Source organism: Cervus elaphus, chromosome 5 (genome assembly GCF_910594005.1).
Source record: "Cervus elaphus chromosome 5, mCerEla1.1, whole genome shotgun sequence".
Lineage (NCBI taxonomy): Eukaryota > Metazoa > Chordata > Mammalia > Artiodactyla > Cervidae > Cervus > Cervus elaphus.
The window spans coordinates 121958523-121986474 of record NC_057819.1 but is presented as its reverse complement, the minus strand read 5'-3'; the positions used below and the strand labels follow the sequence as shown (position 1 = coordinate 121986474).

At 50.6% G+C, this 27952-nt stretch overlaps 2 protein-coding genes across 4 annotated transcripts; both read left to right on the top strand.

Moving 5' to 3' along the window:
* The first annotated feature begins 2687 nt into the window (after window positions 1–2687).
* On the top strand, window positions 2688–10368 carry LOC122695337 (fructosamine 3 kinase related protein). Of its 3 annotated transcripts, XM_043905105.1 has the most exons (7): window positions 2742–2879; window positions 4563–4648; window positions 6698–6849; window positions 7212–7303; window positions 8378–8460; window positions 9075–9197; window positions 9408–10368. In XM_043905105.1, exons 3-7 carry the CDS (start codon window positions 6707–6709, stop codon window positions 9744–9746), a joined length of 780 nt encoding a protein of 259 aa, XP_043761040.1. In that variant the 5' UTR covers window positions 2742–2879; window positions 4563–4648; window positions 6698–6706; the 3' UTR covers window positions 9747–10368. The 3 variants fall into 3 exon arrangements, with proteins under 3 accessions (XP_043761039.1, XP_043761041.1, XP_043761040.1); XM_043905104.1 differs by lacking the exon at window positions 4563–4648 and having other exon boundaries at window positions 2688–2879; XM_043905106.1 differs by lacking the exon at window positions 4563–4648 and having other exon boundaries at window positions 2714–2845.
* A 7444-nt stretch (window positions 10369–17812) lies between these two features.
* On the top strand, window positions 17813–27337 carry FN3K (fructosamine 3 kinase). The gene is made up of 6 exons (XM_043905103.1): window positions 17813–18258; window positions 20407–20558; window positions 21572–21663; window positions 22154–22236; window positions 25916–26038; window positions 26899–27337. The coding sequence occupies exons 1-6, from the start codon at window positions 18118–18120 to the stop codon at window positions 27235–27237; spliced, it is 930 nt and encodes a 309-aa protein (XP_043761038.1). The 5' UTR covers window positions 17813–18117; the 3' UTR covers window positions 27238–27337.
* The last annotated feature ends 615 nt before the right edge of the window (window positions 27338–27952 follow it).

Sequence of the window (27952 nt, the reverse complement as noted above, 5' to 3'; positions counted from 1 at the left end):
GTTGCTCCTCTTTGGATGAGACAGATACCATACACCATGATGAAGTTTGGTTGCATAAAGAGAAGGGTAGCAGTGCCTCTCAGGTCCTCAAGAGACTTGGATTTAGAGGTGTATGGAAGGGACTCTGCCCGTATCATCATGATCGGCACTCTGACTGCACTACAGTGGTTTATCTATGATTTTGTGAAGGTCTACTTCAGGCTCCCTCGCCCTCCTCCCCCTGAGATGCCAGAGTCTCTGAAGAAGCTTGGGTACACTCAGTAGATAAATAAAAGCAAATATGGACTGAATCTGCGTGTTGATCAGTGTTTGAGGAAAATGCAACTGGACGAGAGATAATCCAGGCTTGCAAAGCATGCCAGCTGATGAGGACAGGGAAAAAGCAGCACACGGGAACGAGGTACCGAGGGGAAGAGCCAGGGCAACACTGGGAGATAGATTTCACTGAGGTAAGGCCAGGCAAGTACGGGTATCGCTATATGTTGGTTCTGGTAGATACCTTCTTGGGGTGAGTGGAAGCCTTCCCCGCTAAAGGAGATCTTAGAGGAGATAGTGCCTAGGTACGGGCTGCTGGTGACTATGGGCTCTGATAACGGACCTGCCTTTGTGAACCAGATTGTACAAGGGCTGGCCCGAGCTCTGGGGACGAATATAAAAAACTTTGACGAAGTTGGCAATATAGACTGGCGGGGACTGGGTGACCCTCCTTCCCTTTACACTCTTTCGGGCGCGTAACACCCCTTATAAGCTGAATCTTACCCCTTTTGAGATTCTGTATGGAAGACCCCCTCCCGTGTGTCCTATTTTTAAAGGAAAATGCCTGCCACCCCCTACTTTGGGACAATTCCAGCAAACTCTGATGGCATTAAGTAAAGTACATAACCATGTTTGGAAATTGATTCGAGAGATACACGAGGGTCAAAATAGGGGGGCCGTCCCCTCACATGAAAGTATTAGAACCTAGATGGAAAGGCCCTTATGTTGTTCTCCTTACCACTCCTACTGCTGTCAAAGTCGATGGGATTGGACCCTGGGTTCACTGCAATCACGTGCGGCAAGCCACACCGGAAGAACAGGAAAAAGCGCGAGAAGAATGGAAGGCCAGTCCTCACCCGTCAAATCCTTTGAAACTGAAACTCGTCCGCTGGGAGGTCTCCTAATTCTTCTGCTGATTATGGCAGGAGCTGAAGCTGTGTAACCTCTTGTGATGGGCCCCAGGAATGGGACGTAGGAAACAGAGATTTGGTAGCCCCAAGTATGGCGCAACCCGCAGGGCCAAGTACCTCAGATATGGGTGAACCAAGCTTTACTATCTCTGCAAGGCCAAGGGCTTTCCTCCCTACGAGCTGCTATAGATGAAGAGAATCACTCAGTCATTTACAGAAGTCTTTGACTTCCTTGTCTGAGGTGGTCTTGATTAGAAAGAGAGAACGGGAAGCCCAGTAGAGATGGTTTGTGCCTTGTTTTCAACACTCCCCCTGGCTGACTACCTTAATTTCCACCCTCCTGGGTCCACTTACAGTGTCAGTGGCCCAGGCTGGAAAAGAGGAAGATTCCTCTACTTGAACAACAGACGGGAGAATGTGAGGTGAGCAGAAGTAACGCAGCTTAGATTAGGAGTAGGCCTTCCTACTTGGTAAGATTATCAGGCCACCTGGATACAACCAATTAGCCAATTAGGACCAATTAGCTTTCACTTAATACTGACTGCTGGTTGCCAATTAGGAAATTAGGAACGGGGCGGAAACCCCCAGGAAAGTCCCGCGCATGCGAAAGTATTGACCAATGAAATTGCTTTGCAAACGTGTAACCAATCCGCTTCTCACCCTATAAATTTGTGTAACAGCTTGGGCTTGGGGTTCTCTGACTCGCACCACTGCGTTGGTTGCGGGCGGAGAGTCCTGGCTCGAGTCAGTAATCAACTTTCCTTCCTGCGAGTTGCATTGTCTTGGAGGCCTTCTCTCTTCCCGCTCGGGGATTCAGACATCGGGCATAACAATAATGAGTCTCAACTTTTAGGCTGTTTGTTTTTTTCAGTCGACGGAATAAAGACTTTATTCAACCCTCAAACCATTAAAATCTACTTGGGAGATTGAAGATAATTGGATGCGTGGGTGCTATGTCGCTTCAGTCACGTCAGACTCTTTGTGACCCCATGGACTGTAACCCGCCAGGCTCCTCTGTCCATGGGATTCTCCAGGCAAGAATACTGGATTGGGTTGCTATGCCCTTTTCCAGGGGATCTTCCCAACCTAGAGTCTCTGAGGTCTCCTGCATTGGCAGAGGGGTTCTTTACCACTAGCGCCACCTGGGAAGCCCAATTGGATAATCACCTGCAAACAAACAAACAGAAATGACAGCATCCCGTAGGGTGTTACAGGAGCGTCCAGGTCGAGAAAGTCCCTGGGAGGGGTGATGCTCAGACCTGGAGCCGGTGGAGGTGATGAGGGGAGGGAGCAGGACGCACTGTCACGGGCAGGTCAGAGGAAAGGCTTGGGCGAGCCCCCTGGCAGGGAGAGTCACCGGGGTCTCGGGACTGCGGGAGCACGACACGACCCCGCCCCGACCTCACGTCGCTCCGCCCCCTCATCCTCGCGCGCTCCGGCCCAGTCCCGCCCCTCAACCAATCCCCGCGCGCCGCCGTGGCGTCGCGGCGCCTGCGTGAGCCTTGAGGCGGGTCTGCGGCCCAGAGGTGGGCCCGAGGCTTGAGTAGGGTCCGCGGCCGTGGGGCGGGGAACATGGAGGAGCTACTGAAGCGGGAGCTGGGCTGCGACTCCGTCAAGGCCACGGGTCACTCGGGTGGCGGATGCATTAGCCAGGGCCAGAGCTACGACACGGACAAAGGGCGAGTGTTTGTGAAAGTGAACCCCAAGCCGGAGGTCAGGGTCGCCGCGGGTTTGGGTTGGGGGGCCGGGCCGGGCCGAGGGTCTGTGTTCCCAGGCCCTGGTCCGGGCTCGCGGGTGGGGGCCGGTCTGGAGTTGGGGTCCGTGGCCGGGCTCGGTGTCGGGAGCCGGTCCGAGCCTGGGCCGTTGGCTGAGGAGGCCCTGGGTGACCAGTGTCGTCGTCGGGCTGGCTTGGAGTTTTTCGGCCTCCGCGGCTCAACTCTGCGGCCCCTCGAACCCTCGGGAGGTCGGTGCGGGTCCGGGCCGGTCTGGCGCGGGCCTCTGTCGCCACTTGGACGCTGTGGATGGTTTTCCCGCGCGACCCAGGTGGCCGCTGCTTTGAAAGTCCATTGTTTGGCGAGTTTTGAAAGAGGACAGATAACAGAAACCCCTTGTCTTGCTATTTATTTGAACTTGGAGAGATCAAAACCCTTTCTGAGTATTGGCAGTAATGTAGCCCTGGCCTTCGTCCTGTAACACTACCACACTCTAGGCGATTTTAAACCCTAACCTGTGTTTTTCAGGGTCTGGTCTGGAGGCTGGACGTCCAAGAACGTGGTGAGGCCTCCTTTCCTGGTGTGAAGGCCACTTCTCCCCGTGCAGAAGGCCCGGGAGAGCTCTCTGGGATCTCTTAGAGGAGCTCTAATCTTCCCATGACGGCTCCACCCCTGTGGCCTGGTCACTTCCCGAGGCACCGCCTCCTAACACCATTATATTGGGGGTTAGGTTTCAACCTATGAATTTTCCGGGACCACATTCTGTCCGTAGGGCCATCCCTCCATTCTGTTGGTACCTGAACATTTTCTCAAGGGTTCCCGTATAAAATAGGTGGGCCTCCCTGCTGAAGTTGACTTACTCCGGGATGTCCCTTCTTTGCACACTTTGGGTGGGTCGTGCCCGTAGTGTTAGCTGGGAGGTCCCAGATGCCTCTAGTAGGCAGGGAGCAGGACTGGCAATGCCTTGTTTCAAATAGGACTGAAGGCCGTGACCCCAGTACTAGGTCCTGTGTGTCGCACACCCTCAGCGCTTCTATCCTTTCCTTGGAAATCACACTTGCTGAATCCCACCCTACATAGTGTGGGATGATCTCCTTTCTGGATTGATGCTGATATCTCAAGACCAGCCCTCAACTCTGTTGCACAGGGATTGGCTGCATGTCATTCTGTACATCCCTTCTATAGGAATTTGGCAAATAACGGCCCTTGAAGTTGCTCTTTCACATTGGTTTCCCCCAGGCAGTACTAATGTAGTGGAGGTGTCCTTCCTTACTTTCTATCACAGGCCTTCTCAGGGTTCTTTTTCTATTATGTGGTTCTGTCCTTTCATGTCTATATTTTCACTGTCATTAGCATTTGTAATCATTCAAAACTTGGTATGGATTACAGGGAAGCAAATGCTTTCCAGCTATTAAAATGGAACTGCTCAGCAGTGCTTTTTAAACGTTGTCCTTCTACCACTATTTCTTCCAGTTCTTGTTTTTTATTTTGTCATCAGGGTCTATTTTATTTTTGCTAGTCTTCACATAAATTCTTTCTAATCCTTTGGTAGATAGTTTCAAACAGGTCTTTTTCTAGTTTGCTTGGATAGATACTTGTGTGAGTTATGCAGATGTACCGGCTGTAGCAGAAACATTTGCTGATTGTATGGAAAATAGGACTGTCTTTATGCTTTGTTTTTTAGGAGGTGAAAATGTCTTCTGGACTTCTAAGAGAAGACTACATGGCTGCTCTTCTGTTTTCCTTCTCACTCTCTGCTCGAATGACCTGGTCTAAGTTTTTCCTCTTCGTTATGCTTATCTGTCCTTTGCATGCTTATATATTTGGTTTTCTCTCATGTTCCTCTCCTAAGTCCTGGATCTTTTGTAACTCTGCACCCCAACTGATGCTTACTTTGCCCTGGTCCCACTCTGAAGGAGTGGTCTTAGGGTTAGACACTTAGAACTGTGGTAGTAGACACTTCTGTGAGGGAGCCTTGCCTCTAGCTGGGTTCACAGACCCTTCTTCACCTCTCCCTGCATTTTTTTTTTTTTATTAAAAAATTTTTAAAATTCTATTCCTTGCTGTATGCTGCACAGCAGTGCTTTTTTACCAAGTACATCCTGGGCCCAGGTGTGTTCCTTCATCTTCAGAGAATGCTATGAAAATTCTCCGTAAGACACAGTTCTTATCTTACTTCTCAGCAACCTTAGCTCTCCAAGGTAGTATACTAATAATTTGTAAAGTGTTTAGAATGGACTGTGTTAACTGTTAGCTGCTAACTCAGTTAATTACAGCAGCAAACCTATGAAATTGGTATCGTTATTAACTCCATTTTACAGGTGAGGAAACCAAGGTCACAGAATTAGTAACTATGAGGGATAGAAGTAGAAGAATATCCTGGGTCACTGTTTTTAGTGGCCCCAAACTGGAAGCCCAGCGTTCTTCATTGGACAAACACATTTTAGAACCTTTGCTCTACAGAACAAGGACAATAAACTCTATTGATGCGCCAGCATTACAAATGCAGCGTGAAATGAAGAGGCCTGATCTTCTGCCTCTGTGTAGATGACAAAACAGACGGACAGATGCTCTGGTGGGGTGGGAGTGTCTGGGCAGAGAGGAGTGCCAGGCAGCCATCATGTGGATGTGCTGACTTTGGGAGAATTAGAGTTGGATGCTTTTGAGTTTGCATTTTTCTTCATATATGTCTATAGAAATTTTACTTTAAAAAAAAAAAAAGATACTTTAAAGAGGAGGAATTACCTAGCCAGGTAAGTTAGGGAAGATTTCTCTGAGAAATAAAAATTTTTATTAAGTTGAAATGTGAAGCATGACAAGGAAGGGGCTGACTTAGCGAAAGAATGGGGAGGGGTATTCCACGCAGAGGTGACATGGCATGTGGAGGTCTCCAGGCTGGAGGTGGCTGGGGATCTCTGAAGAACTGAGAGAGGCTGTAATCCAGGAGCAAAAGGGGTGTGTGCACCGCGTATACAGGAGCAAAAGGGGTGTGTGCACCGGCATATAAGTGTGGAGGTGGAGCCTGGGTAGGAGCCCAGATGAGGGTGCAGGGGAGTGGGCAGAGCCAGACCCTGTGGGGCTGTCACTCAGGAAGTGGGGTGACAGCTTGGGGTGTGTTCCAGGGTGAGATTTGCCTTCCAAAAGCAGGAGCAAGGACTTTTGAACTAGAAATGGGAAAGGCAATGGAGATGAAGTAGTGTCCCATGCTAGGAGATGCCATAGGATTTGGTGGTCCATTCAGGTGAGAAGTGTCACCAGCTTGGTGGCACATGCAGTTGAGGGCCACCTGTGCCTGAGGGCCCAGTGGGACAGGATTATGATTGAGGTGCTGTGTGAGGATGACCCATGTACACAGTCCAGTTGTGCACCAGGCATAGGTTCCTCCCTCTGGAGAGATTGGGATCAATGACAGCATATGTGCTCAGTTGTGTCCAACCCTTTTGCAACCATAGCCTGCTAGTCTCCTCTGTCCACGGAATTCTCCAGGCAAGAATGCTGGAATGGGTTGCCACACCTTTCTCCTGGAGATCTTCATGACCCAGGAATCAAATCTGTCTCCTGCATTGGCAGGTGGATTCTTTACTACTGTGCCACCTGGGAAGCCCAATGACAACATAAACATACACAAAACTGGCAAGCACAATCCCTTTCTTTAATTCCCACGAAGCTTCAGAAAGTATAATCTGCTCTACTAAAAAGTGGAAAAGCTGTCCGTTCTATTGAGTCTGCAGTCAGCCTTGGTTGTGGTGCTGGAGAAAACACGTTCACACAGAACCTTGCTATCCCTCCTGCTCCCCTCCCTTGTTGTTTCTCTGACAGGCCAGAAGGATGTTTGAAGGTGAGGTGGCAAGTTTAATTGCCATCCTAAGGACAGGCACAGTGAAGGTGCCCAAACCCATCAAGGTCCTTGACGCCCCAGGAGGCGGCAGCATGCTGGTGATGGAGCATTTGGATATGCGGCATCTGAGCAGGTGCGTCCTGGCAGCTTCACCTCTGGGGGGCTTTGTCCTTCCTCTGAGTGGGAAGCTTGCATTTGGGGGTACAATTCTGCAGGATGTGATAGAAGAAACCCGTGACCCCACAAATCCCTGGGTCCTGCAGAATGAGCAGCATGTATTCGGAGGGCCAAAGGCAAACAGGAGAGGAGTCTTGTGCTGAGATGCTGACAGAGGACCTGACTGCAGGCTCCAGTGAGGCCCTCCATTCCCCCTTGCTTCACCAGAACAGGCTCTTTTCTCACTGCCTCACCTGCTTCATGTCGCTTGAGATCTTTCAATTACAGGTGGGCCCCCATTTGTGCCACGTGTTTAGTGGTTCCCTTTTGGTTTCACAGTCATGCTGCAAAGCTTGGCACCCAGCTGGCAGATCTACACCTAGACAACAAGAGGCTTGGAGAGACTCTCCAGAAGGAGGCTGGTATAGTAGGTACGGCTGTGGGCCCAAGGGGACACCCCCCCACCAGGCAGAGGAAGACACCTGGCCAGTATGGGTGTGTGGGCAGAGTTGTGCTGCTGCTGTGTGTGGTCAGACCTGTGTTGCTGCCACAGGAAAGGAATGTAAACCCAAGGCTGCATATTTGGTGTGCAGTAAACAGTGAGTGCGACTAGTGTGTTGTTTCAAAAATGCATTTGAAAGACAGGAAGTATTTCTGGAACTCGAAACTCCATCATATTATAGTTCCTTTGATCTCGCACTCCCCAGAAGAAAGCCTATCGAAGTTTCTCTGTCTTACCATACCGTGCCTTTTCTTCTAGGAACAGTCACACACGAGGCTCAGAATGAGAGCCCTCACAACTGACCTTTTTAGGGCTGAGGGTGTCTTCCAGGATTTTCATCCTTTGACATTGGAGAATTCACCTGTAGCCCAGATGGTTTCTCCGCCTGGCAAAGTAGCAGATACAGCAGGAACAGACGACCAAGAACTTACTATCTTAGGGGAATTCCCTGGAGATCCAGCTGTTAAGACTCTTCCACTACAGGGGGCACAGATTCAATCCTTGGATGGAACTAAGATCCCTCACGGCATGTGGCCAAAAAATAAAAAATAAGTTAGAAAAGACAGCCTCGTCGCCTCCACCCACATGTAGTTCAGGCCTTCAGGATTTGCTTTGAGTTTGGGAAGCCGCAGAGGATGACCATTTACAAGCACAGCGGCTTATTTCCCATAAGTGACAGATGCTAAAGCGGTCACTGGAAGCCATTCTCTCCTTTTGGGTCATGGGGTGGATTCCCTCCTTGTTGGGACACAGGGTTGTTGTCGCTCCTCTGATGCCTCTCCTGGGAAGCAGTGGGTGTCCAGGATCATTGACTCTGACGGGGCAAGCTCTATTCTGGGCCTTGATAGTGTGTGGAGGCCAGGACCCTTGTCTGTTTCTGGAAGAGGCCCCAAGATGGAGAAGGGCACGCTGAGGTCAGGCCTCAGAGCTGCTCTGGGCTCCCAGAGCAGGCCCCAAGGGAGCAGGGGGATTGTCATCTCTCTGGTTTCCTTTTGCTTGCAAGGGAGAAGAGATGAGCAGGTGGCGCGGCCCTTCGTGGCCCAGTTCGGGTTTGACGTGGTGACGTGCTGCGGATACCTCCCCCAGGTGAGTGACACCAGCACTTTGCCTGCATTTCCCAGTTGTGTCAGCCATTTAGAAGCACCCTCTCTTTTGGTGAAATTTGGTAAAAGGTCTTTGCTCCTTTTTTTTTCTTTGCTAATGTAAAGAGGTCGGCATGGAGAGTGTCCACCTCATGCTAGGTCAGCTCAGAGGAGCCAGGAACGACTAGCAGGTTAGGTTAGGATGCTGGATACCAAGGGGGCTGAAAATTAGAAGGTTAAACAGTGTTTGATCTTAAATAGGAGACTTTCAAAGGTAGCATAATAGAAAGGGACTGTAACTTTGGGTTCTATGATTTTGAGGTTGGCCGCCCTGGGGGATTCAGCCCGGGGAGCCACACTCAGGCCGAGCGGGTAGGACGGCAGCCGCGCCCTCTGAGGAAAAGCAAGCGGCTTCCTGGGAGGGCAGCACTGAGTAAGCCACAGGGCACTGTCCACTCGGCTTAGATCTTGAGATGTTGTGGGAGGTTGTCCAGGAGCTTGCTGTCCCTCCACGTTCTCCAGACCCCAGGCTGCTGGGTCAGCTCCCCTGCTTCACACCTGCCCTTGTGGTGGCGCCTCTGGGGGTCAGCCCTCCCCAGCCTGCTGTCGCCCACACAGGTGAACGACTGGCAGCGGGACTGGGTCACTTTCTACGCCCGGCAGCGCATTCAGCCCCAGATGGATCTGGTAGAGCAGAGGTCTGGGGACAGGGAGGCCCGTGAGCTCTGGGCTGCTCTGCAGGTGAGTGTCCGTCTCCCCGCGCCCTCCCCCCGACCTGTGCCCATCATGTCCTGCAGGTGCTGTGGCTGACACAGCCACCTTGGTCTGGGTCAGGACGGGAGGCGGGTGTGTCTGTGCACCAACCAGGCACTGGGAGCCACACTCACAAAAGCCCATGTGTCCCTCCCGCACGCATCCATCACTTTGCTGAGGCTGCATTTATCCCGGCAGTTAAAGATCCCCGACCTGTTCCGTGATCTGGACATCGTCCCAGCCCTGCTCCACGGAGACCTTTGGGGAGGAAACGTAGCGGAGGATTCCTCTGGGCCCATCATCTTTGACCCCGCTTCCTTCTATGGCCACTCGGAGTATGAGCTGGCAATAGCCGGCATGTTCGGGGGCTTCAGTAGCGCCTTCTACTCTGCCTACCACAGCAAAATCCCCAAGGCCCCAGGCTTCGAGAAGCGCCTGAAACTGTATCAGCTCTTCCACTACTTGAACCACTGGAATCACTTTGGATCTGGGTACAGAGGATCCTCCCTCAGCATCATGAGGAATCTCATCACTTGAGCTCGGGAGAGAGGCCCGAAGCCTGGTCGCCAGATCCTAACTGGACCCCTGTGGCCAGCCCCTCCTACCCTGGAATAGCTTCAGACCAATTTTCCCAGCCTCATAAATAAAGTATGTGACATCTCAGAAGAAAGCTTTTATCACCCTAAAGTTAGACTTCATAGCTGGATGCAACTGCACTAGAAATTGGTGTGAACCAAGGGACCAATGGAGGGTGGGCTGCATTTAACCCACAGCTGCCCCAAAGGTAGAGAAGGGAGGTGGCCAGAGTGCCAGGCGCTACCACCAAGGGCATCTTCCCATCAGCTCCCTGTCTCTGCAGGAGCGACTGGTATCCAGGGTGATGCTTCTTGGTGGGTCAGACTTGATTGTGGACGTGAAGGCATTGTCCTGGGAGCACCTCCCGATGACCAGTTCCAAACCCAATACACTCCCTTTCCTCTGCTGCCGCTGGACCTGCTCATCTTTATAGCTTGTGAGCTGTCATTCATCGACTGTAGAAACCAGTACTACAGCAGTGGTTCCCCTCCTCTAGTCTTGCAGTGGTGAGAAATGCTCATGAATGCCATTGATGCCAACAAACCTTTTGCATAAAAATGTGAATAAACTTTGAGTGGCTTCAGTGATGCGTGAGACTGTATTTTCCTCGTTTAAATTCTCTTCTGTTTATTGGAGCCATTTGCCAGGAAACTCTCGTAATGTGACAATAAATAGGTACAACTGTTGTTTCTTAAAATAACTTTTTTTTTTCCCCTTGACTTTGCTCAGTAAGAGAAAAGCTCAGAACTTCCAGATAAGGGCAGGTGTGGCCTGAGGACTTGCTGCTACCAGTTTAACTGCTGTTGTCATCATCTTATGAGATTTGCTTAATGGTAACGGGAGGTTGAAAGTAACTCTCAAATTGCATTTCAAGGAAGAAGCCGATGGGTGGCCCCTACTAGTTCTGGCTTGGGCCTTGGAGGACACTGGTGTTAGAGGGGACAGTTTCTCATGACGAAGGTCCAAGAGAATACATCCATGTTTGCCCCTTGTCTGTTTTTTGTTTCTGGGTCAGGGCTCCTCAGTGGAATTCAGAAGTGGAACTAATGGCTTCAGAATTTGGTTTTTGGGAGAGGATTGTGACTTTTTTTTTTTTACTGCATTGAGTCTCAGTTGCGGCACTCAGGATCTTTTCATTGTGCGTGCTGGCTTGGTGGCCCCTTGGCAAGTGGGATCTTGGTTCCCCAACCAGGGGTCAAACCTGCCTCGCCTGCACTGGAAGGAGGATTCTTACCTATTGGACCACCAGGGAAGTCCCAGTGACCTTTTTTTAAAAATCACTTTAATTGTTACTCTTTTTAAAATTACTGTCATTTATTGATGTTTCTTCACTGTATTGGCAGCAGTGGCATGAGAAAATACAAAAATAAAATTTCTCCATGCACAAAAGGTGTCTGATTGACCGAAGATGACACAGGAAGAATGTGTTTTGGTCAGAGGAAATTCCTCACTGTGCTTGGGGGCTGAGGTTGGCCCAGCAGGGCACCTGCAGTGAAATTTCCAAGCAAAATCGAGTGCCCCAGATCAGGCCCAGCCTGGGCCAGGAGGCATGTTGGGGAGAAACCTGTCCCCTCCAACCCCTTAGCAGGCATCCCTGGCTCCCCTTCTCCTCCTGGGGCCCCGGCCCTGAGCTGAGAAATCTCACCAGGTAGATAGGGTGAGATGCCTAGGGGTCCAGCAGTGAGTTCCCACCACCTTGCAGTCCCCACGTGTCCCTCTCACTTGAGTGCTAGTTGTCTGGACTGTGACTTCTAAGAGCTTGTGGTTGTCAAAAGTTTCAAACCTAGTAATTCCTAGACTTGTTTGCCAGAATTTTAGCATCTTTACTGTGACCTTGGTGTGGCTTCCCTGGTGACTCAGATGGTATAGGATCTGCTTGCATTGCAGGAGACCCGGGTTCAGTCCTTGGGTTGGGAAGATCTGGAGAAGGGAATGGCTACCAGTATTCTTATTCTTGCCTGGAGAAGTCCATGGACAGAGGAGCCTGGTGGGCTACAGTCCATGAAGTTGCAAAGAGTTGGACACAACTTCCGCTCCAGTGGACTTGCCGGCAGGCCACACTCCACCCTACAGGTTCTAAAACGGGGAGGCAGTCTGGAGAAGGGACAGGACACTGGGGCTTCCCGACAAGGAGGACGGTGGACCCCTTCCAAGAGGGGTTGTGCCAGGTTCAGGGAGTGGCGCTTCTGCCCCACAGTGGCTCCCCCGCCATGTCAGCCCAACATGACCAGGGAGGAGAGCCAAGGCCAGAGCTTTCCTGGGTCACCGTGTCTTAGGGGGGCAGCCAGTCAGTGTGGTCAAGACACGGATGTTGGGGCATATCTCAGAGCTGTGGCAGGCACTCAGGTGACAATACTGTGGTGTTTCCCAGCTTTTGTGATGGTGCAGTATCTGTCAGGTGTTTTTTGGTTGCACTGTGCAGCATGCAGGATCTTGGTTCCCTGACCAGGGATCAGACCTGCTCCCCCCTGCAGTGGAAGCACAGAGTCTTAACCACAGGACTGCCAGGGAAGTCCCTTCTGTCAGCTTTTTAGACTGCACTTTGCTGCAGTAGTTTATTCTAAAATAACTACTTTGGCGTCTCATTTTGTATTCATAAGTATGTAAATATTCGTATATAAAGGGTTGCCAAAATTGTATAGACCTCAGGCCAAAGGCTACTGGACTCTCCAGAGTTACTGTTTGTGGAGTGTTGTTTCTTGAAGGCACCTCTGTGCATCTGAGGATAGGCTAGCACAAATGGATTGGGGTGGGGAGGTTTTGATAGGCACGATTTCAAGGGGCAGGTATGTGGCTGGTGTCCCTGCAGGGTGGCCTGCTGACCCCTTAAGTAAGGGGGAAATATGACTAGACCTTCAGGGGCTAGCTCTGGAGCTCCTGGACTCCTTGGTCACAGACGAGAGGAGAGACCTGTGCCCTTTGAGGTGGTCGAGCATCCTAGGAGGCCCAGGGAGGTGGGAGCTGCCCCAGGCGCCCATGCAGGAGCCTCAGGTCTCGGCTCTGGGACAGTGGCACTTATTTCTTACTGAAAATAAGAATATTATATCAAAACATCTGGTTATCTGCTGCTGCTGTCAGGGCATCAGTCTTCCAGAAGAAAGTCTTCAGATAACCGAAGTTTAGCTTTCCACCCAAAGCTGCTTACTTTGTATCCTTTTGATGAAAGTGGACCTGAAACATGGACTTTTCTACCTTAAACAGAGGATGCCCTTGACCTTTACTGCCTTTGTAATCAGTCTTCATTGTCCAAACCATCCCCCTGTGTGTCTAAAAGTGTTTTAGGTCATTTGTTTATGTTAAGGGGCCTTAGCCAGCTGTGTGCTCAGTTTATGCCCTTGACAGCATCTTGGGTGCAGGGGTGCTGAGAGACCCCCTCCCCAGTTTATGGCATATCATCAACGTCATTAAGGTTTCACATACAGCTTTTCCCTTTGTCTCATTTACCATTTCCCTTTGTCCCCATATCCTCTCACCTTCCCCTCCTTCAATTCTAACTTGCTGCTTCTGAAACATCAGAAAATCATGTAACTGGTGGCATCCAGAACAGACTCTAGGCAAGGCCTGAAGTCTCTTGGGAGTGAAGTGTGTGTTTTCAGGGCTTTGGTTTTGAGATTATTCTTGGGCTCCTTCTCAGTTTGTTGCTCAGAGCATGAGCTGAGATAACGGAAAGAGAATGCTTGTAGGAGGGAGTTTGACCCAGGTGGGATCCCTACTGTAAAAAGCTGGGATTCTGACAGGTCCTGTCTTGCTGTGCAAAGCCACAGCTTGGATAAGTTGGTGGCCATGGAGGGCCCCGTCTGTTGCTGTCTTGAGCCTCACGTCTGCAGGGTGTCAGAAAGACACTTGTAAATGGTTGGGATTCTGTTATAGGATGATGTTATGGGATGTATTGGGCTTCCCTTGTGGCTCAACTGGTAAAGAATGAGCCTGCAACGTGGGAGACTTGGGTTCAGTCCCTGGGTTGGGAAAATTCCCTGGAGAAGGGAAAGGCTACCCACCCCAGTATTCTGGCCTGGAGAACTTCATGGACTGTATAGTCCATGGGTTTACAAAGAGTCAGACATGACTGAGCAACTTTCACTTTCACGTGGGATGTATTCTGTCTGGGATTCAGAGGGAATCTGGGATATTACAGCCAAAATCAGGGAGGAAAATGCTCATTTGGAAAGAAGTTCAGTTTGTTCCAGAGAACAGTGCACCCAACTTCCAGAAGAAGGTGCCACTTTGCTTCAAACAAACGTGAATCTAGCAAACACTTAACCTGCATCACACAGGACTATATGTCTATGACATCCTATTGGAAGAGTTAGGAACCAACCTAGTGGACAGTCTTAGAAGCCTGGAGACCCTCCACTTCTGGTATAATGGAAACCAAGTGGCGCTTGGGGCCAGGAGACCAATTTGAGAGGGGACTCTTTAAGTTTTACCTGAACTTTGACTCCTTCATTTCTAAAATGGGTTCAGCAGAAGACCTAAGTAGACATATCTCCAAAGAAGATATACAGATGGCCAACAGGCACATGGAAAGATGCTCGCTATTGCTAATTATTAGAGAAATGCAAATCAAAACTACAGTGAGGTACCACCTCACACCAGACAGAATGGCCATTGTTAAATCTACAAATAACAAATGCTAAAGAGAATGTGGAGAAAAAGGAACCCTCCTATACTGTTGGTAGGGATGTAAATTGGTGCAGTCACTGTGGAGAACTGTATGGAGGTTCCTTAAAAACTAAAAATAGAATTACCATGGGATCTAGTAGTCCCATGCCTGGGCAAAAATCTGGAAAAGGTGAAAACTAATTTGAAAAGATACATGTACCCCAATGTTTATGGCAGCACTCTTTACAATAGCCAAGACCTGGAAACCTAAATGTCAAACAACAGATGAATGAATAAAGATGTACCTATATACAATGGAGTACTACTCAGCCATAAAAAAAGAATGAAATAATGACCTTGCAACAAGATGGATGGGCCTAGAGATTATCATACCTAAGTAAATCAGACAAAGACAAAATACTGTGTGATATCATTTGTATGTGAAATTGAAAATAGGACAAATTAACTTACTTGTGAAACAGACATTAAAAAAACAAATTTATGGTTACCAAAGAGGAAAAAGGATAGGAGGGGATAAATTAGGAGTTTGGGATTAGCAGATTCAAGCAACTATCTGTAAAACAGGTAAACAACAAGGTCCTATTGTATAGCACAGGAAACTATCTTAATATCCTATAATAAGCCATAATGGAAAAGAATATGAAAATATATATATAAATGCACAACTGAATCACTATGCTGTACAGCAGACATTAACTAACTATATTCCAATAGAATATAAAAGTGATATAAAGAAATTAAACAGCAAAGGGACTCCCTTGGTGGTCCAGTGGCTAAGACTCTGTTCCCAACACAGGGGACCCGGGTTCAAGCCCTGGCCAGGGAACTAGATCCCAAATGTTGCAGTGAAGGCCAAAGATACCCCGTGCTGCAACCAAGACCTGGTACAGTCAAATTAAATATATAAATAAACATTTTTTTTAAAAATAAGGTGGGCCCAGGTAGCAATACCTCCTTGGTGGGTACCTTGCCTGTAAGCACTGCTCAGCATGTCTAGAGTCTGTTTCCCAGGGTGGGGTGAGTGGGCAGTTTCCTCTGTCCTCCTCCTCATGGTCTCCTAGTGAATTTTTTTTTTTTTTTTTTGGCCATGCCATGCTGCTTGTGGGATTTTAGTTCCCTGAAGAGGGATCGAACCCTGCCCCCTGCAATGGAAGCACAGAGTCCTAACCACTGGGCTGCCAGGGAATTCCTGGTCTTCTAGTAAAATTGCTTCCAAGAGTCCCTTTTGTGAGAACTTGTCTCCTGGCTGGGGTTTCCTCTTAGGCAGAAGTATGTGGACACACTAAACAGTGATCGGGGATCAGAGTGGTGGGGAACTGTGGAGGGCATGGAACAGCCACCCCATCACAGCCATCTCTGAATTCTGAAGCGACATTAGGATTCCTCTCCCTTTCCCAGAGTCTGGGTGAGAGGCATGAACCCAGAACACTTCTGTTGGAGGCCAGGATGGTGGTCTGGCCTTGATACCTGGACGGCGTCCACCGGCCCTGCTGCAAGCCAGGCCTCAGAACCCCAACCCCTGTCCCAGCTGCCCGACTTCAGAATGGACTATTATAATGGCCCTTGGGCCGTGCTGTCAGCTGCCTCCTTGGTGCTGCCTTTCTAAATAGCATGACGCCCCCTCACCCTTCTGAGCCTTCCCCCACATGGAGTGACAGGACACATTTGGTTGTGGGCTCCGTTTTCCTTCTCAGTGCCACTGGACTTGGTGTTCATGGTAAGGGTCTGAATGAGCAGGACAGGCGCTCCTCTGCCTAGTGACCCCAGTACCTTGGCCCGGCCCACCACCCTGATCCACATCCCCAGATACCTTTCCTGAGAACTCTTGCAACAGCTCTCTAAGTTTGGGGTACACCTGGGGCTGAGAGGTGCCTTCTGCACCTTTGCAGCCATCATTCTGGTTTTCGGGGAACCAGTAGAACCAGGAGACTGGCCACAGTGGGTCAGGGGCTGCTTGGATGTGCCTAAGTCACATCTCCCAGTTGAGTTTCCGACCATAAACCAAAGGTGTGGGAGGAGGCTGGGCTGGTTTGCAGTGTCAGAGTGCTCTCCTGAACACCTGTCTTCATGCTGAGGAGTCTGCTTTCAGACCCAGGGCTGCTCAGATGGGAGCTGGGAGGCCTAGGGGGTAGCCCCAGTGTCTCGGTTGGGGACCAGTAAGATGGTGTGCCATGCCTGGCTCCCACCCGGCATGTTCAGACCCTGCTTGGGCAAACTGTGGCCACAGCCCAGAATGGGGCTCAGTAAAGTCCAGTGTCTCCCCCAAAAGGAGGCAGGAGGAGGTTGGAGGGCAGAGCTTACAGGCAATTGACCCCAGCAACTTTGGGACTGGGTTTAGACCAAAGATTTGGAATTCCAAAAGAACAGAGAAAACAATGGAAATCATAAAGAGAGCAGAAAAAGCTGAAGGCAACCTCGTAGGGGTGTAGGACCTGTTTCCATCCTGAACGGGCTTACCTGCCCTGCCCAAAGGAGACTCACCCCGGCCACCTCCCTGAGGAGTTGTCAGGTACTGGTGACAGAGGACCGAGGGACCTCCAGAGAGACAGAACAATCTCCACACAGAAAATAAGAATCCAAATGGCTTCCAGCTTCTCAACGGCACAAGAGCTGGAAAGTGAGGTTGCACAGCCATCTTGATGATGCAAGAACAGCCCGGAATTCCATACCCAGCAGGACTGCTCATCAAGAATAAAGACATCTGCAGAAGTGCCAGAGCTCAGCTCTACTGCCACAGATTCCTTCTCAATATGCAATAAGAGACTGGACTTAACCAGGATGAGAGGAAGAGCTGGGAGGAGGGAGACTGCCAAGGGGGAGGTCAGGCCCTTCCTGCAGATGCCACACAGTCTCCTGCCCACCTGCTCTTGGGCCTGTGTGTGCCAGGGCATGTGTATGCATTTATGCATGCCTGTGAGCACAGGGCACATGTGTGTTTTGAAGCTCCCTTCCCCGGGCAGCTGGTTTCTGTAATCAGGAGTCCCACTCAGGGTGGGGTCAGTTGCCTGTGGTTCTGGTGGGGTATCAGAACCACAAGGGCACACTCTATCTCTGATGGGCACCAGGTGCCCTGATGAGAAAGTTCAGTGCCAGCAACTGGTGTCACCAGGCATGCCTGGGGCCTGGCATGACATGGTGGAGACCCCCAGCCTTCTACAGAGGCTGTGAGACCGAGCTAGGCCTGTGACCTGCATCCCAGGGACCGCAATCTCCCCTGGACAGTCCTGGGTATGGCTGGGTGGGAGGAGCCTGGGCCAAAGCCCTGGCAAGATTCAGAGAACCTCAGTGCGGGGAGGTCAGGCCCTACAGAGCCTGGGCAAATCCCCAGCGGGTCCAGGCGCAGGAACTGTGGACACACGGGAGGGCACCGCCTCCAAGTCTGTCCCCTGCCAGAGAGCTCCGCCCTTCTCCCCCAGGGCTGGGACCACCCCGCTTGGCCCTCGGGTGCGAGACAAGGAACGCTTGCCCAGCCTGGTTGCACCCCGCCCTCACACCCCCTCCCGCCCCCGCCGGAGGCGGACCCGGAGGCAGGACATCTGGGTGCTGGGAGCCGCTGGGAGCCCGTAGGCCGCGCAGAGCGTGAGCCTCCCCCGCGGCGGACAGCTGCCTCGGCAGCGTCAGCGGTGAGCTTGAGCTCGGCCCGCTTTCTGCGCGGTCCCCGGCCCCCTGTGTCCCCTTGTCCTCCGTCCCCTATCCTGCCCCCGCCTCCATGGAGCAGCTGCTGCGCGCGGAGCTGCGCACCGCGACCCTGCGCGCCTTCGGGAGCCCCGGGGCCGGCTGCATCAGCGAGGGGCGCGCCTATGACACAGATGCCGGCCCGGTGTTTGTCAAGATCAACCACAGGACGCTGGTGCGTGCCCCTCACCCATCCCATCCCACCGCACTCTTCCCCAGCGGCCTGAGCCCGCCTCCGGAGCTAGAAGCAGAAGGGGCTGCGGGGAGGGGAGGGCTGGGGGAAGTGGGAGAGGGGAGGAGCGGGGCGAGGGGGCCCGGGGCTCAGGGGAAGGGGGCGCTGTGGTCTGGTCCGCTCCAACCCTGGCGTCTCAGCCGCGGGGTCAGCTTGCGGACTTGCTGGGCTGTCACCAGCCGGGGGAGGAGGGCTCAAGCGTTTTCTGCAGGATTCCAGGGTTCTATCTGCCGCGGGGTTAATTTACTCCCTTTTGCCTGGATGCCCAGGCTTTTTCGGTGTCTGTTTTAATTTCCCTACTCATCAAACATGGAGGAGGTGAGGCTTGGGGTCCTGAGCTGCTTCTGCAGCTCCCCTGGGGCCCAGCTCTAGGCTGCATTTCCCTTAGCGGCTGGGTCCTCCTGGGCAGATGGAAAAAGGCAGGAGGGACCCTTGCCCGACCTTGAGGGCCAGGTCCCTGCTCTTCTACTCACAGGCCTTGCTTGTGTTTGGACCTGATTTCCATTGTCAGCCTAAAATATTGCTGTTACATATACTTTCCATGTATATTTCCATAGATATATTCACAGGTTGAGAAAGTCAGTATGGCTGACTTTCTGTGTGTGCACCCACAGAAATTGCTGAGGATGCCAAGGATGGCATTTCTTTGACTCTGGTGGGGGACTCCAGGGAGGCCCTGAAAGCCAAACCCCTTTGAGATGCAGCAGTGGGTGGACCCCTCCAGTCTCCCTGCAGCACCACCCATGTCGAGGATGGACAGTAGGTTGGTGTTGGTCTGCTGTCCATGCTCCATTGGCACTGGGATCTGTTAGGGTCTGGTTTCAGAGTCCAAATAACTCAGTGCTACCTACCAGGAAGCGTTATTGGGTTCAAGGTTCACACTGGCTCCTGAAAGCTCTTCCAGGCTGGGATCCCACTATTTACCCTTGAAACCTTCAGTGCTGGCACACAGTAGGTGCTCAATCAATACACGGGAACAGGGGACAGGTGAAGCCCTCAGGACGTAGGCAACCTGAAGCCCAGGTGTTGGCTGCCCCTGTATGTTTAGGAGCTCATCCTGGAGCGTGACTGAGGGTCGCTGGACACCCCACACCATGATTCTAGGTGTGGGTTGGCAGTTAGGATGTCTTGCAGGTTCTCCCCTCAGGTGCTTGAATTAAAAGATGGAATTCTTTTCTTATGTGGACATAGATGTTTCGGTCTTGTTCACAAGGGTTAATTCTATAGCCAGAGATAGTCACAAATCATATTTATAACAAACACATTTTTAACCCAGGTGTAGTGTACCTGAAGTGAGAGTTCACCTAATTTAAAATTGGGATATTTGTGCAAAATGTTTTAGAAGTAGGAAGACCCCTGGTCCCGGTGGAGGCTGTTCTGCTGCCCTGGGGCATGACTGTCTTCTTCCTGGGTGGGGTGGATGGCTCCTTCCAAGCCCCTAGGCCCTGCTGGGTGCTTGCCTCTGGGGACTGGTCCTGGACCCAAGTCCAGGCCCAGCTGACCCCCCCAGCCCCTGGCTTCCCGTGCCCCAAGTGTGTGCCCCAGTCACGTTCCCATCCTGCCCCATGCTGCCCCTCATTTGCTGTAAGTGCCCCAGACATCGTGGGGGCAGGTAACCTGGAAGGGGACCCAGGCCCTACCCCGTGGCACCCTGTGGCACCCCAGCACCCCCATGGTCTACCACGACACCCCATGGCCTCCCAGCACCTCACAGTATTCCCATGATACTCCCAGTACCCCAACAGCCCCCACGGTATCTCCATGGTGCTCCCAGCCTACCAGGGTTCCCCCAGCACCCCCAGAACCTGCCCCCCCCCACCATGGCCTGTGCTTCCTCACCTCTCAGGGCAGGTGCTTGCTGCAGACATCAGCATCCTGTCCACCCCAAGCTCCCCGCACAACCTCGTCTTTGTAGCCCCTTCCTATCCGAAGGGGACCACCTGCATCCCGCTCTCTGCGGGGCGGATGCCTTGCTCTCCAGTCAGTTTTCAGCATCCGGAGGTCTTGGCACTTGTGATTCCTTGTGGTGGCTTCAGTCTGGCTGCAGAGCCGCTGCTGGCTTCGGAGCTCACGGCCGTGTTCTGGACGCAGGCCCGGCAGATGTTTGAGGGGGAGATGGCGAGCCTGGAGGCTCTTCGGAGCACTGGCCTGGTGAGGGTGCCTCGGCCCATCAAGGTGATTGACCTGCCTGGAGGTGGGGCTGCCTTTGTGATGGAGCATCTGAAGATGAGGGGCCTGAGCAGGTGAGAGACAGAGAGAGTGTGTGTGTGAGAGAGAAAGAGAGAAGGAGAGAGGAGGACAGGACAGGGAGAGGGAGACAAGAGAGAGGCGGAGGGAACAGCCTCTTGCTGAGCTGCCTACATCACTCAGTACCGGAGCAGAGGCAGGGCCAAGAGCCACACCTGCCTCCCTGATGGAGACAGGAGCTCTTGCTTTCCACGCAGTGCCAGTCTGAGGCTAGTTTGGCTTCACAAAGCTGCACCAAATGAGCACGTTTGAACCATCTGTTACTCTGTGTTTAGTGGACACCGGGGCCTGTTCAGTATGGGCAGTGAGGTCTGATCTAGTAATTATCTAAAATCTAATTATGAAAGTTATGCCATGCTAAGGCGCTTCAGTCATGTCTGACTCTGTGCGACCCTATGGACTATAGAGCCTGCCAAGCTCCTCTGTCCATGGGATTCTCCAGGCAAGAAGACTGGAGTGGGTTGCCATGCCCTCCTCCAGGGGATCTTCCGCACCCAGGGATGGAACCTGAGTCTCTTATGTCTCCTGCACTGACAGGCATGTTCTTTACCAGTAGTGCTGCCTGGGGAGCTCCAAAGTTATGTATGTTTATTGTTTAAAAAATGGTGTAAGAGGCAAACTCATGAAAAGACTAAAGGCACATGTCATCCCAGCGGCAGGGAGCAGTCACAGCTATGATGTGTGAATGTGTGATTGTTGTTTTCTTTTTTGTGATTTACATTTGTTTTTACAAAAAATTGTGAGCTTTTTTTTTTTCCCTTGACATTACTTTTTTGGTATTTGACCCTTAAATGCTAATATCTCTTTGGGCTTTACCAGAAACCTACCCTTCTTGGGTGATTTTACACTATTTTGATGTTTTGGAGAAGATCATTGCCTGCAGTTCATTTTTCACTTTTTAAAGAACAGAGAGTTGTTTTTTAAGGTATTTAAAACATTTCTCAAAATGGAACATGTTCCCTGGTTGTTGTTTCTTATTTTAATTGGCTTCATTTTCTTCTATTCTCAGTCAGGCATCAAAACTTGGAGACCAGATGGCAGATTTGCACCTTTATAACCAGAAGCTCGGGGAGAAGCTGAGGGAGGAGGAGAACAGAGTGGGTACGTTCAGAATGCTGTTGTGAACCCTTGACCTGGGTGCGTCTACCCTGGGTAGGTGCGTGGGGGGACATTTTAGTAATGGGTTGGGTTTCATGCCACCTGCTCATAGACTGCAGTGTGAAAAATGAGATTGTTAAAAAAGAGTTTTGATGATAAGCTAGTAGAATTGGCTCATGACCCCTTTATACCCAGCCCTATTGTCCAGTGTGCTAGGGAGAGGCATGTTCTGGCTGGTCTGTGTGTGGACCAATTGTTCCCACATCATCCCGTGATGACCTTGGCTGGTATTACATCCCTGGAAACTGGGCAGGCTTGGGTCCCAAGGCTGGGTTGTTTTGGGGCTCAGGGACCTGGGAGGATGTGGCAGGCAGTGTGCCCCCACAATGTTCTTGAGTACTTCCTCAGCCACCCATATCCTAACAGTGTGGTCCTGATGCTCTGCAGAGGTCTGACATTTAAGAGAATGACAAGCAGCTCTTTCTGTTAACAGGCCAGAGGGCCGAGGGTGCTGGGCCCCAGTATGTGACCAAGTTCGGCTTCCACACAGTGACCTGCTGTGGTTTCATCCCACAGGTGAGTGCCTGGGAGAGGGTGCACCTACTTAGTTTCTGCCACTCCAGGGCTGCTCATCCCACCCCTTGTGCCTAACAGAGTGCCAGTCACCTGGGCATAAGGAAGTCTGACTACCTGATTCCTGAAAGCAGAGTGTGAGCTGGGAGAGTTGATAGTCAGGTTCACTGAACTGAGCTTAGAGGAAGCAAGGAGCTGTGGGGCAGGTGGAAGAACATTCTAAGCAGGGGAAACAGCAGGTGCAAAGGCCATGTCACAGGAGGGCATGTGCTAAGTGTGAGGGACGGAAGCCCGGGGGGGCAGCATTTGAGGTCAGGGACTAAGCCCTGGTCACTCATCCCCTCTCCTGGGGCTTTTAAAAATTATTAATACTATTGAGGTGTAATTCAATGACATAAATGTCAGTATTTTAAACTGTACAGTTCAGTGATTTTTATTATATTCACAATATTATGCAACCATCACCACTACTTAACTCTGAAATGTTTTCATCACCCCAGAGAAACCATATACCTGTTAGTAGTCACTCCCTATTTCCCTGACTGCCTCAATCTCTTTCTCTAGGATTTGCCTATTTGGACATTTTGTATAAATAGAATCACACAGTAGATAGCCTTTTGTGTCTCCCCAGTGTGGGCAGAGGGCTGTTCTCCCAGGCAGAGTCACTAGGAGCAAAATCCTTATGAAGCTGGAGGCAGATTTAGGGATCTCAGTCAAGGGGCAGCCCTCAGATCTGGGGTACCTAGAACTGTACCCAGTGGTTTACCAGACTTATTAAGACCCTATGAATCTCTGCTGAAGCCAGCTCCCCTGGGGTTACATACCCATCTGGAGCTAGTGACCAGCACAATAGTGGTCCCAGGCCAGTGTGGCCAAATGTGGCTTGTTGTCCTGCTTCAGATGTTGAGTTTAAGAATGCAAGTCTATAAAGGCTCGGTTGACCTCATATATTGACTTTTCAAGAACTGAGGAATGAACTTGTACACAGAACCCCAATCTGTGAAGCTGGTGAGAATGGAACTGGCCTGTTAGGGACACAGGCAGCCACTGAGCACCCCCATAAGAGTCTAGGATCAATGAACCAACTTAGTTTAGCTGCGGAGAAGGCAATGGCACCCCACTCCAGTACTTTTGCCTGGAAAATCCCATGGACGGAGGAGCCTGGTATACCGGCTGCAGTCCATGGGGTCGCTAAGAGTCGGGAACGACTGAGCGACTTCACTTTCATTTTTTATTTTCATGCACTGGAGAAGGAAATGGCAACCCACTCCAGTATTCTTGCCTGGAGAATCCCAGGGACAGAGGAGCCTAATGGGCTGCCGTCTATGGGGTCGCACAGAGTCGGACACGACTGAAGTGACTTAGCAGCAGCAGCAGCAGTTTAGCTGCAGCCTGGCTAGGAAGGGGTGGGAGACCTGGGAGGACCCCTTGTCCACCTCCTTGTGCTGTGACAAGACGGTCCTGGACGTAGCATCTGATGGACACAGCCTGGATAGTCCAGCCTGAAGTTTCAGGAAGCTTCCTGCTCCTTGGGACTACTGAGTGGGCCCTAAGGGGCTTCAGCCATTGATGTGGCAACCCTGAATGATGGTACCCTGAGTTGAGCCCCCCTGGGACCACTGGCTTGGTGAGAATACTGACATGGTTTGTTCGCTGCCATGTCTGATTCAGCTCCCTAGTTTCCATAGCAACCTCAGGAAGCAGGTTTTCACTGACTCATTTTATAGATGGGGAAAATGATGTGTGCAGAGAAGCCAGGTGGTGTCTAGTCGTGCAGCTGGTAAGCAGAGGGGCCCCTCTGTCCAGGTGGAGGGCTAGCCATGCCGGTCTCCAGCTTCAAACACAGTCTGTGTCTTTTATGACCTGGTCATCTAGGAGGAAGACCAAGGCTGGGACACCATGGGCCTAGGCAGGAGATGGGGCAGGAGGGCATGCCATCCCATATGCCTTAGGCTGTTTGGGGAGGGGAATTCCCATTTTCTCTTGAGGTGCACCAAGGGGATGAACCCAGGGGTTCAGTGACCAAAATCCTCAGCACAGGATGCTGACTGGGAGTGCATGTTGTCTGGAAAGTTCTTCCCTTAAGGAATTTCATTAAGTAACCCTTTGTATAAAATAAGCTTTACATCTTAAAAAAAAACAACTCTATTAAGGTATATAGTTGACATGAAATAAACTGCGCGTATTTAAAGTGTACAGATTGGTAAGTTTTGACATGTGTACACACCTGTGAACCACTAACCACAGTTAGGTCAGTGTGTCGAAAAGTGTCACCCCAAAAGTGTCCTTCTGCCCTTTTGTAATGTCTTCCTCCTGCCCTTCCCTGCCCCGGCAGCCACTGATCTGTTTTCTGTCACCATAGACGGGTTTGCATTTTGCATAATTTAACGTAAATGAAATCATATGGTGTGCGCTCCTTTTCATCTGGCTTCTTTTACTCAGCACAATCATTTCAGTATTCATCCATGTTGTTACACATGCCAAAAGTCCATTCCATTGTACAATAAACCACAGTCTGTTTATCCATTCACTGGTTGATGGGTATCTGAGTTGTTTCCAAGTTTTCCTTTTACAAATAAAGCTGCTATGCACTTTTGTGTACAAGAATTTGTGTGAACAAATGCTTCCATTTATTTTGGGTTCATACCTAGGAGCCAATGACTGGGTCATATGTAGGTTCATTTTTAACTTTTTAGAAACATTTGTCTCTTATTTTGAGCTGTGCTGGGTCTTCATTGCTGTAGAGGCTACTCTAGTTGCAGTGTGCTGGCACATGGGCTTAGTTGCTCCACAGCATGTGGGATCTTTCTGGATCGGGGATCAAACCCATGTCTCCTGCACTGGCTGGCGGATTTTCTTTTTTTACCACTGAGCCACCTGAGAAGCACCATATTTTACTTTTTGAAGAAACTGGCAAAATATATTCCAAAGTGGTTATATCATTTTACAGTCACACCACTAGTGCAGAAAGTTCCAGGTCTTCTGTGCCCTCACGCACTTGGTATATTGCTTTTCCTAAAACTGTAGCCATCCTAGTGATTGTGAACTGGTATCTCAGTGAAGTTCTATTTTCTCTGATGACTAAGGATGTGGAGCATCTATTCAGGTGCTTATTTGCTATATATTAGGGACATAAATGTTTAGGATTATTATGTCTTCCTCATTAGTTGACTCTCTTTCCATTGGGAAATGACTTTATAGTCAGTGTCTTTGCTCTGAAATCTACTTTGATATTAATATAGCCACTCCAGCTTTCTTTTGACTCGTGTTAGCATGATTCATCTTTTCTATCCTTTTAACCTGTTTCTGCTTTTATGTATAAAGTGCATGTCTTATTCACAGCTTATAATTGGGTCTTGCTTTATTTTTTCAACCCGTTGATCTGTCATTTAACTGGGGTCTACAGACCATTCATGTTTAATGTACTTATTGATATGGTTAGGTTTGGATCTGTTGTCATGTCATTTCTTCTTTTTAATTTGTCTTATCTGTTCCCCCTTTATGCTCTTCTGAATTAACTAAGTATTTTTTAATGCCTTCATCTTGTCTCCCTTGTTGGCCAATGATAACATTTGCTGTGTTCTTTTAGTGTTTGCTGTAGGGTTTAGGCAGTTTCCATGCATAACTCTGTCCTGTGACCATCAGCTGCAGCACCAGCCCCTTCCTTTCCCTTGTCGCTCAGGTGAACGAGTGGCAGGATGACTGGCCAACCTTCTTCACCCGGCACCGGCTCCAATCACAGCTGGACCTCATTGAGAAGGATTATGCTGACCGAGAGGCACGAGAACTCTGGTCACAGCTACAGGTGGGCACAGCAGCTATCCTCTGGGAGAAGGATTGTCCTCTTACGCACCTTACCAACATTTGTGTGGGGCCCTCTGCTAGAGCAGAGCCAGAGAGGGGACCACTGAGCCTGGAGCAGGGCTGGTCAAATCATGGACACATAAGTGCCCTGACTTTTGGTTCAATGGGGAAACTGAGAAGGGGGTGGCCCCTGAGAGCATCTCTCACTTCCTGGATCACCAGATACTTAACCTCAAACTTTGCTCAGGAGAAATGTAGGTGTTTGACTTGTGAATGGTGGCATTTACTACTATTTTCTTGCCCACTCTTATGCTGTTCTTTCCACCAAGGTACAAATGTCTTACCTTTTAGAGCAGGTGTGAACAGCAGGTGCCCCAGAATGACTGCCTTCAAAACAGAACTCTCAAGATGTTAAAAACAGAACTTGCATATCAGTCCCTCACGAGCACGCATAAAAGAAATTTTATTGAACTTCTTACTGAAATAATCAGGCTTCAAAAGAGGTGCAGATATATATGCCCTATGAAATGAAAGAATAGCAGAGAAAGTTTGCTAAGTTACATACAAAAAACTTCACTCAGGTTCATATTCTACACAACGGTAAAACCATAACCTCCGAGGTTCTCTACTGTATGACAATCACTAATGTTGTAGAGCTTTTAGACCTAAATTAGCAGTAAATACCAAAACAAAATTACATTCCCCTGGAGTCAGAGGATCTTTATCTCTGGGCTTAGTAGGCAGTGGTGGTTGGACTCTGAGTAAACACAAGGTCCTCTTTACCTTATTTCCAAGTATTGGATGAGGAGACTGTGGCTCCCAGGCCTGTGATAATTCTATGTACCATAATTATTTTCTTAGGTGAAGATTCCAGATTTGTTTTGTGGCCTGGAGATTGTCCCTGCCCTTCTTCATGGGGATCTCTGGTCGGGCAATGTGGCAGAGGATGACAGCGGGCCCATTATTTATGACCCAGCCTCCTTCTACGGCCATTCTGAGTTTGAACTGGCAATTGCCTTGATGTTCGGGGGGTTTCCCAGGCCCTTCTTCACCGCCTACCACCAGAAGGTCCCCAAGGCTCCAGGGTTTGACAGGAGGTTGCTGCTCTATCAGCTCTTTAACTACTTGAACCACTGGAACCACTTCGGCAGGCAGTACAGGAGCCCATCGCTGGGCACCATGAGGAAGCTTCTCAAATAGAAGCCCGTCTGTGTCCCCTGCCCAGCTGCTTGCCAAGGGACCAGGGCGGCCGCACCAAGGCGGTTTCAGGGACAAATAAAGCCCATGGGGGTTTCAGGGATGGAACTGTGTGTGTCTTAGTTTCACCTGCGTCTCTGTCCTCCATGCAGCTGGGTTAGTTTACTGGGGGCCCAGATCACCTGAAAGTTCTCTGACAGGCTCATCACCTAGTCCAATCTAGGGGGAACATGGAGTTTGGATACTTTCATGACAATTGTACAGAAATTCACACAGATCTGGGGTTTGCTTAGGCAGAAGTTGGTGTCACAGTCCCCGCCGTGGACTCAGGGCTCCTGTTTCTGGCTTAGGTAGAGTTGGGGACCATGAAATGGGCCCAACTCTTGAGCAGTGGCTCTGGGGCTGTGTCCAAGTCCACCCTTACTTAGGTGGACGGGTGGGAGAAAGCCCCCTTACCCCTCAAGTGCTGGAGCCACTGTCCCTCTTCCGTGCTCCATTTTGCAGTTGGTAGTTTTGCTCCATAAGGGGCGGGGGGGGGGGCGGGGCGGGCGGGAGCCTTGGGTAGCGGGTGTGCCCTGGTGGGTGCGTGGGGTATCCAGGGTGAGCGGGGTGTCACCGTGGAAGGGCGGGGCTACCGGGCCCCGCGGCCACCCAAGTGAAGACGGAACCGCTCACATCACCAATTATTTCGGGGCGTTACGAGCGCCCAGCCAACCCT

What these genes read in the sequence shown, in the direction of transcription:
- LOC122695337 (XM_043905104.1), top strand. Translation starts at nt 2,739, where the DNA reads ATGGAGGAGCTACTGAAGCGGGAGCTGGGCTGCGACTCCGTCAAGGCC. An exon ending in AAGTGAACCCCAAGCCGGAG is followed by an intron (nt 2,880 to 6,697) that starts GTCAGGGTCGCC and finishes TTTCTCTGACAG; the next exon opens with GCCAGAAGGATGTTTGAAGG. An exon ending in AGCTCTGGGCTGCTCTGCAG is followed by an intron (nt 9,198 to 9,407) that starts GTGAGTGTCCGT and finishes TTATCCCGGCAG; the next exon opens with TTAAAGATCCCCGACCTGTT.
- FN3K (XM_043905103.1), top strand. Translation starts at nt 18,118, where the DNA reads ATGGAGCAGCTGCTGCGCGCGGAGCTGCGCACCGCGACCCTGCGCGCC. An exon ending in GGAGGAGGAGAACAGAGTGG is followed by an intron (nt 21,664 to 22,153) that starts GTACGTTCAGAA and finishes TTCTGTTAACAG; the next exon opens with GCCAGAGGGCCGAGGGTGCT. An exon ending in GCTGTGGTTTCATCCCACAG is followed by an intron (nt 22,237 to 25,915) that starts GTGAGTGCCTGG and finishes CTTGTCGCTCAG; the next exon opens with GTGAACGAGTGGCAGGATGA.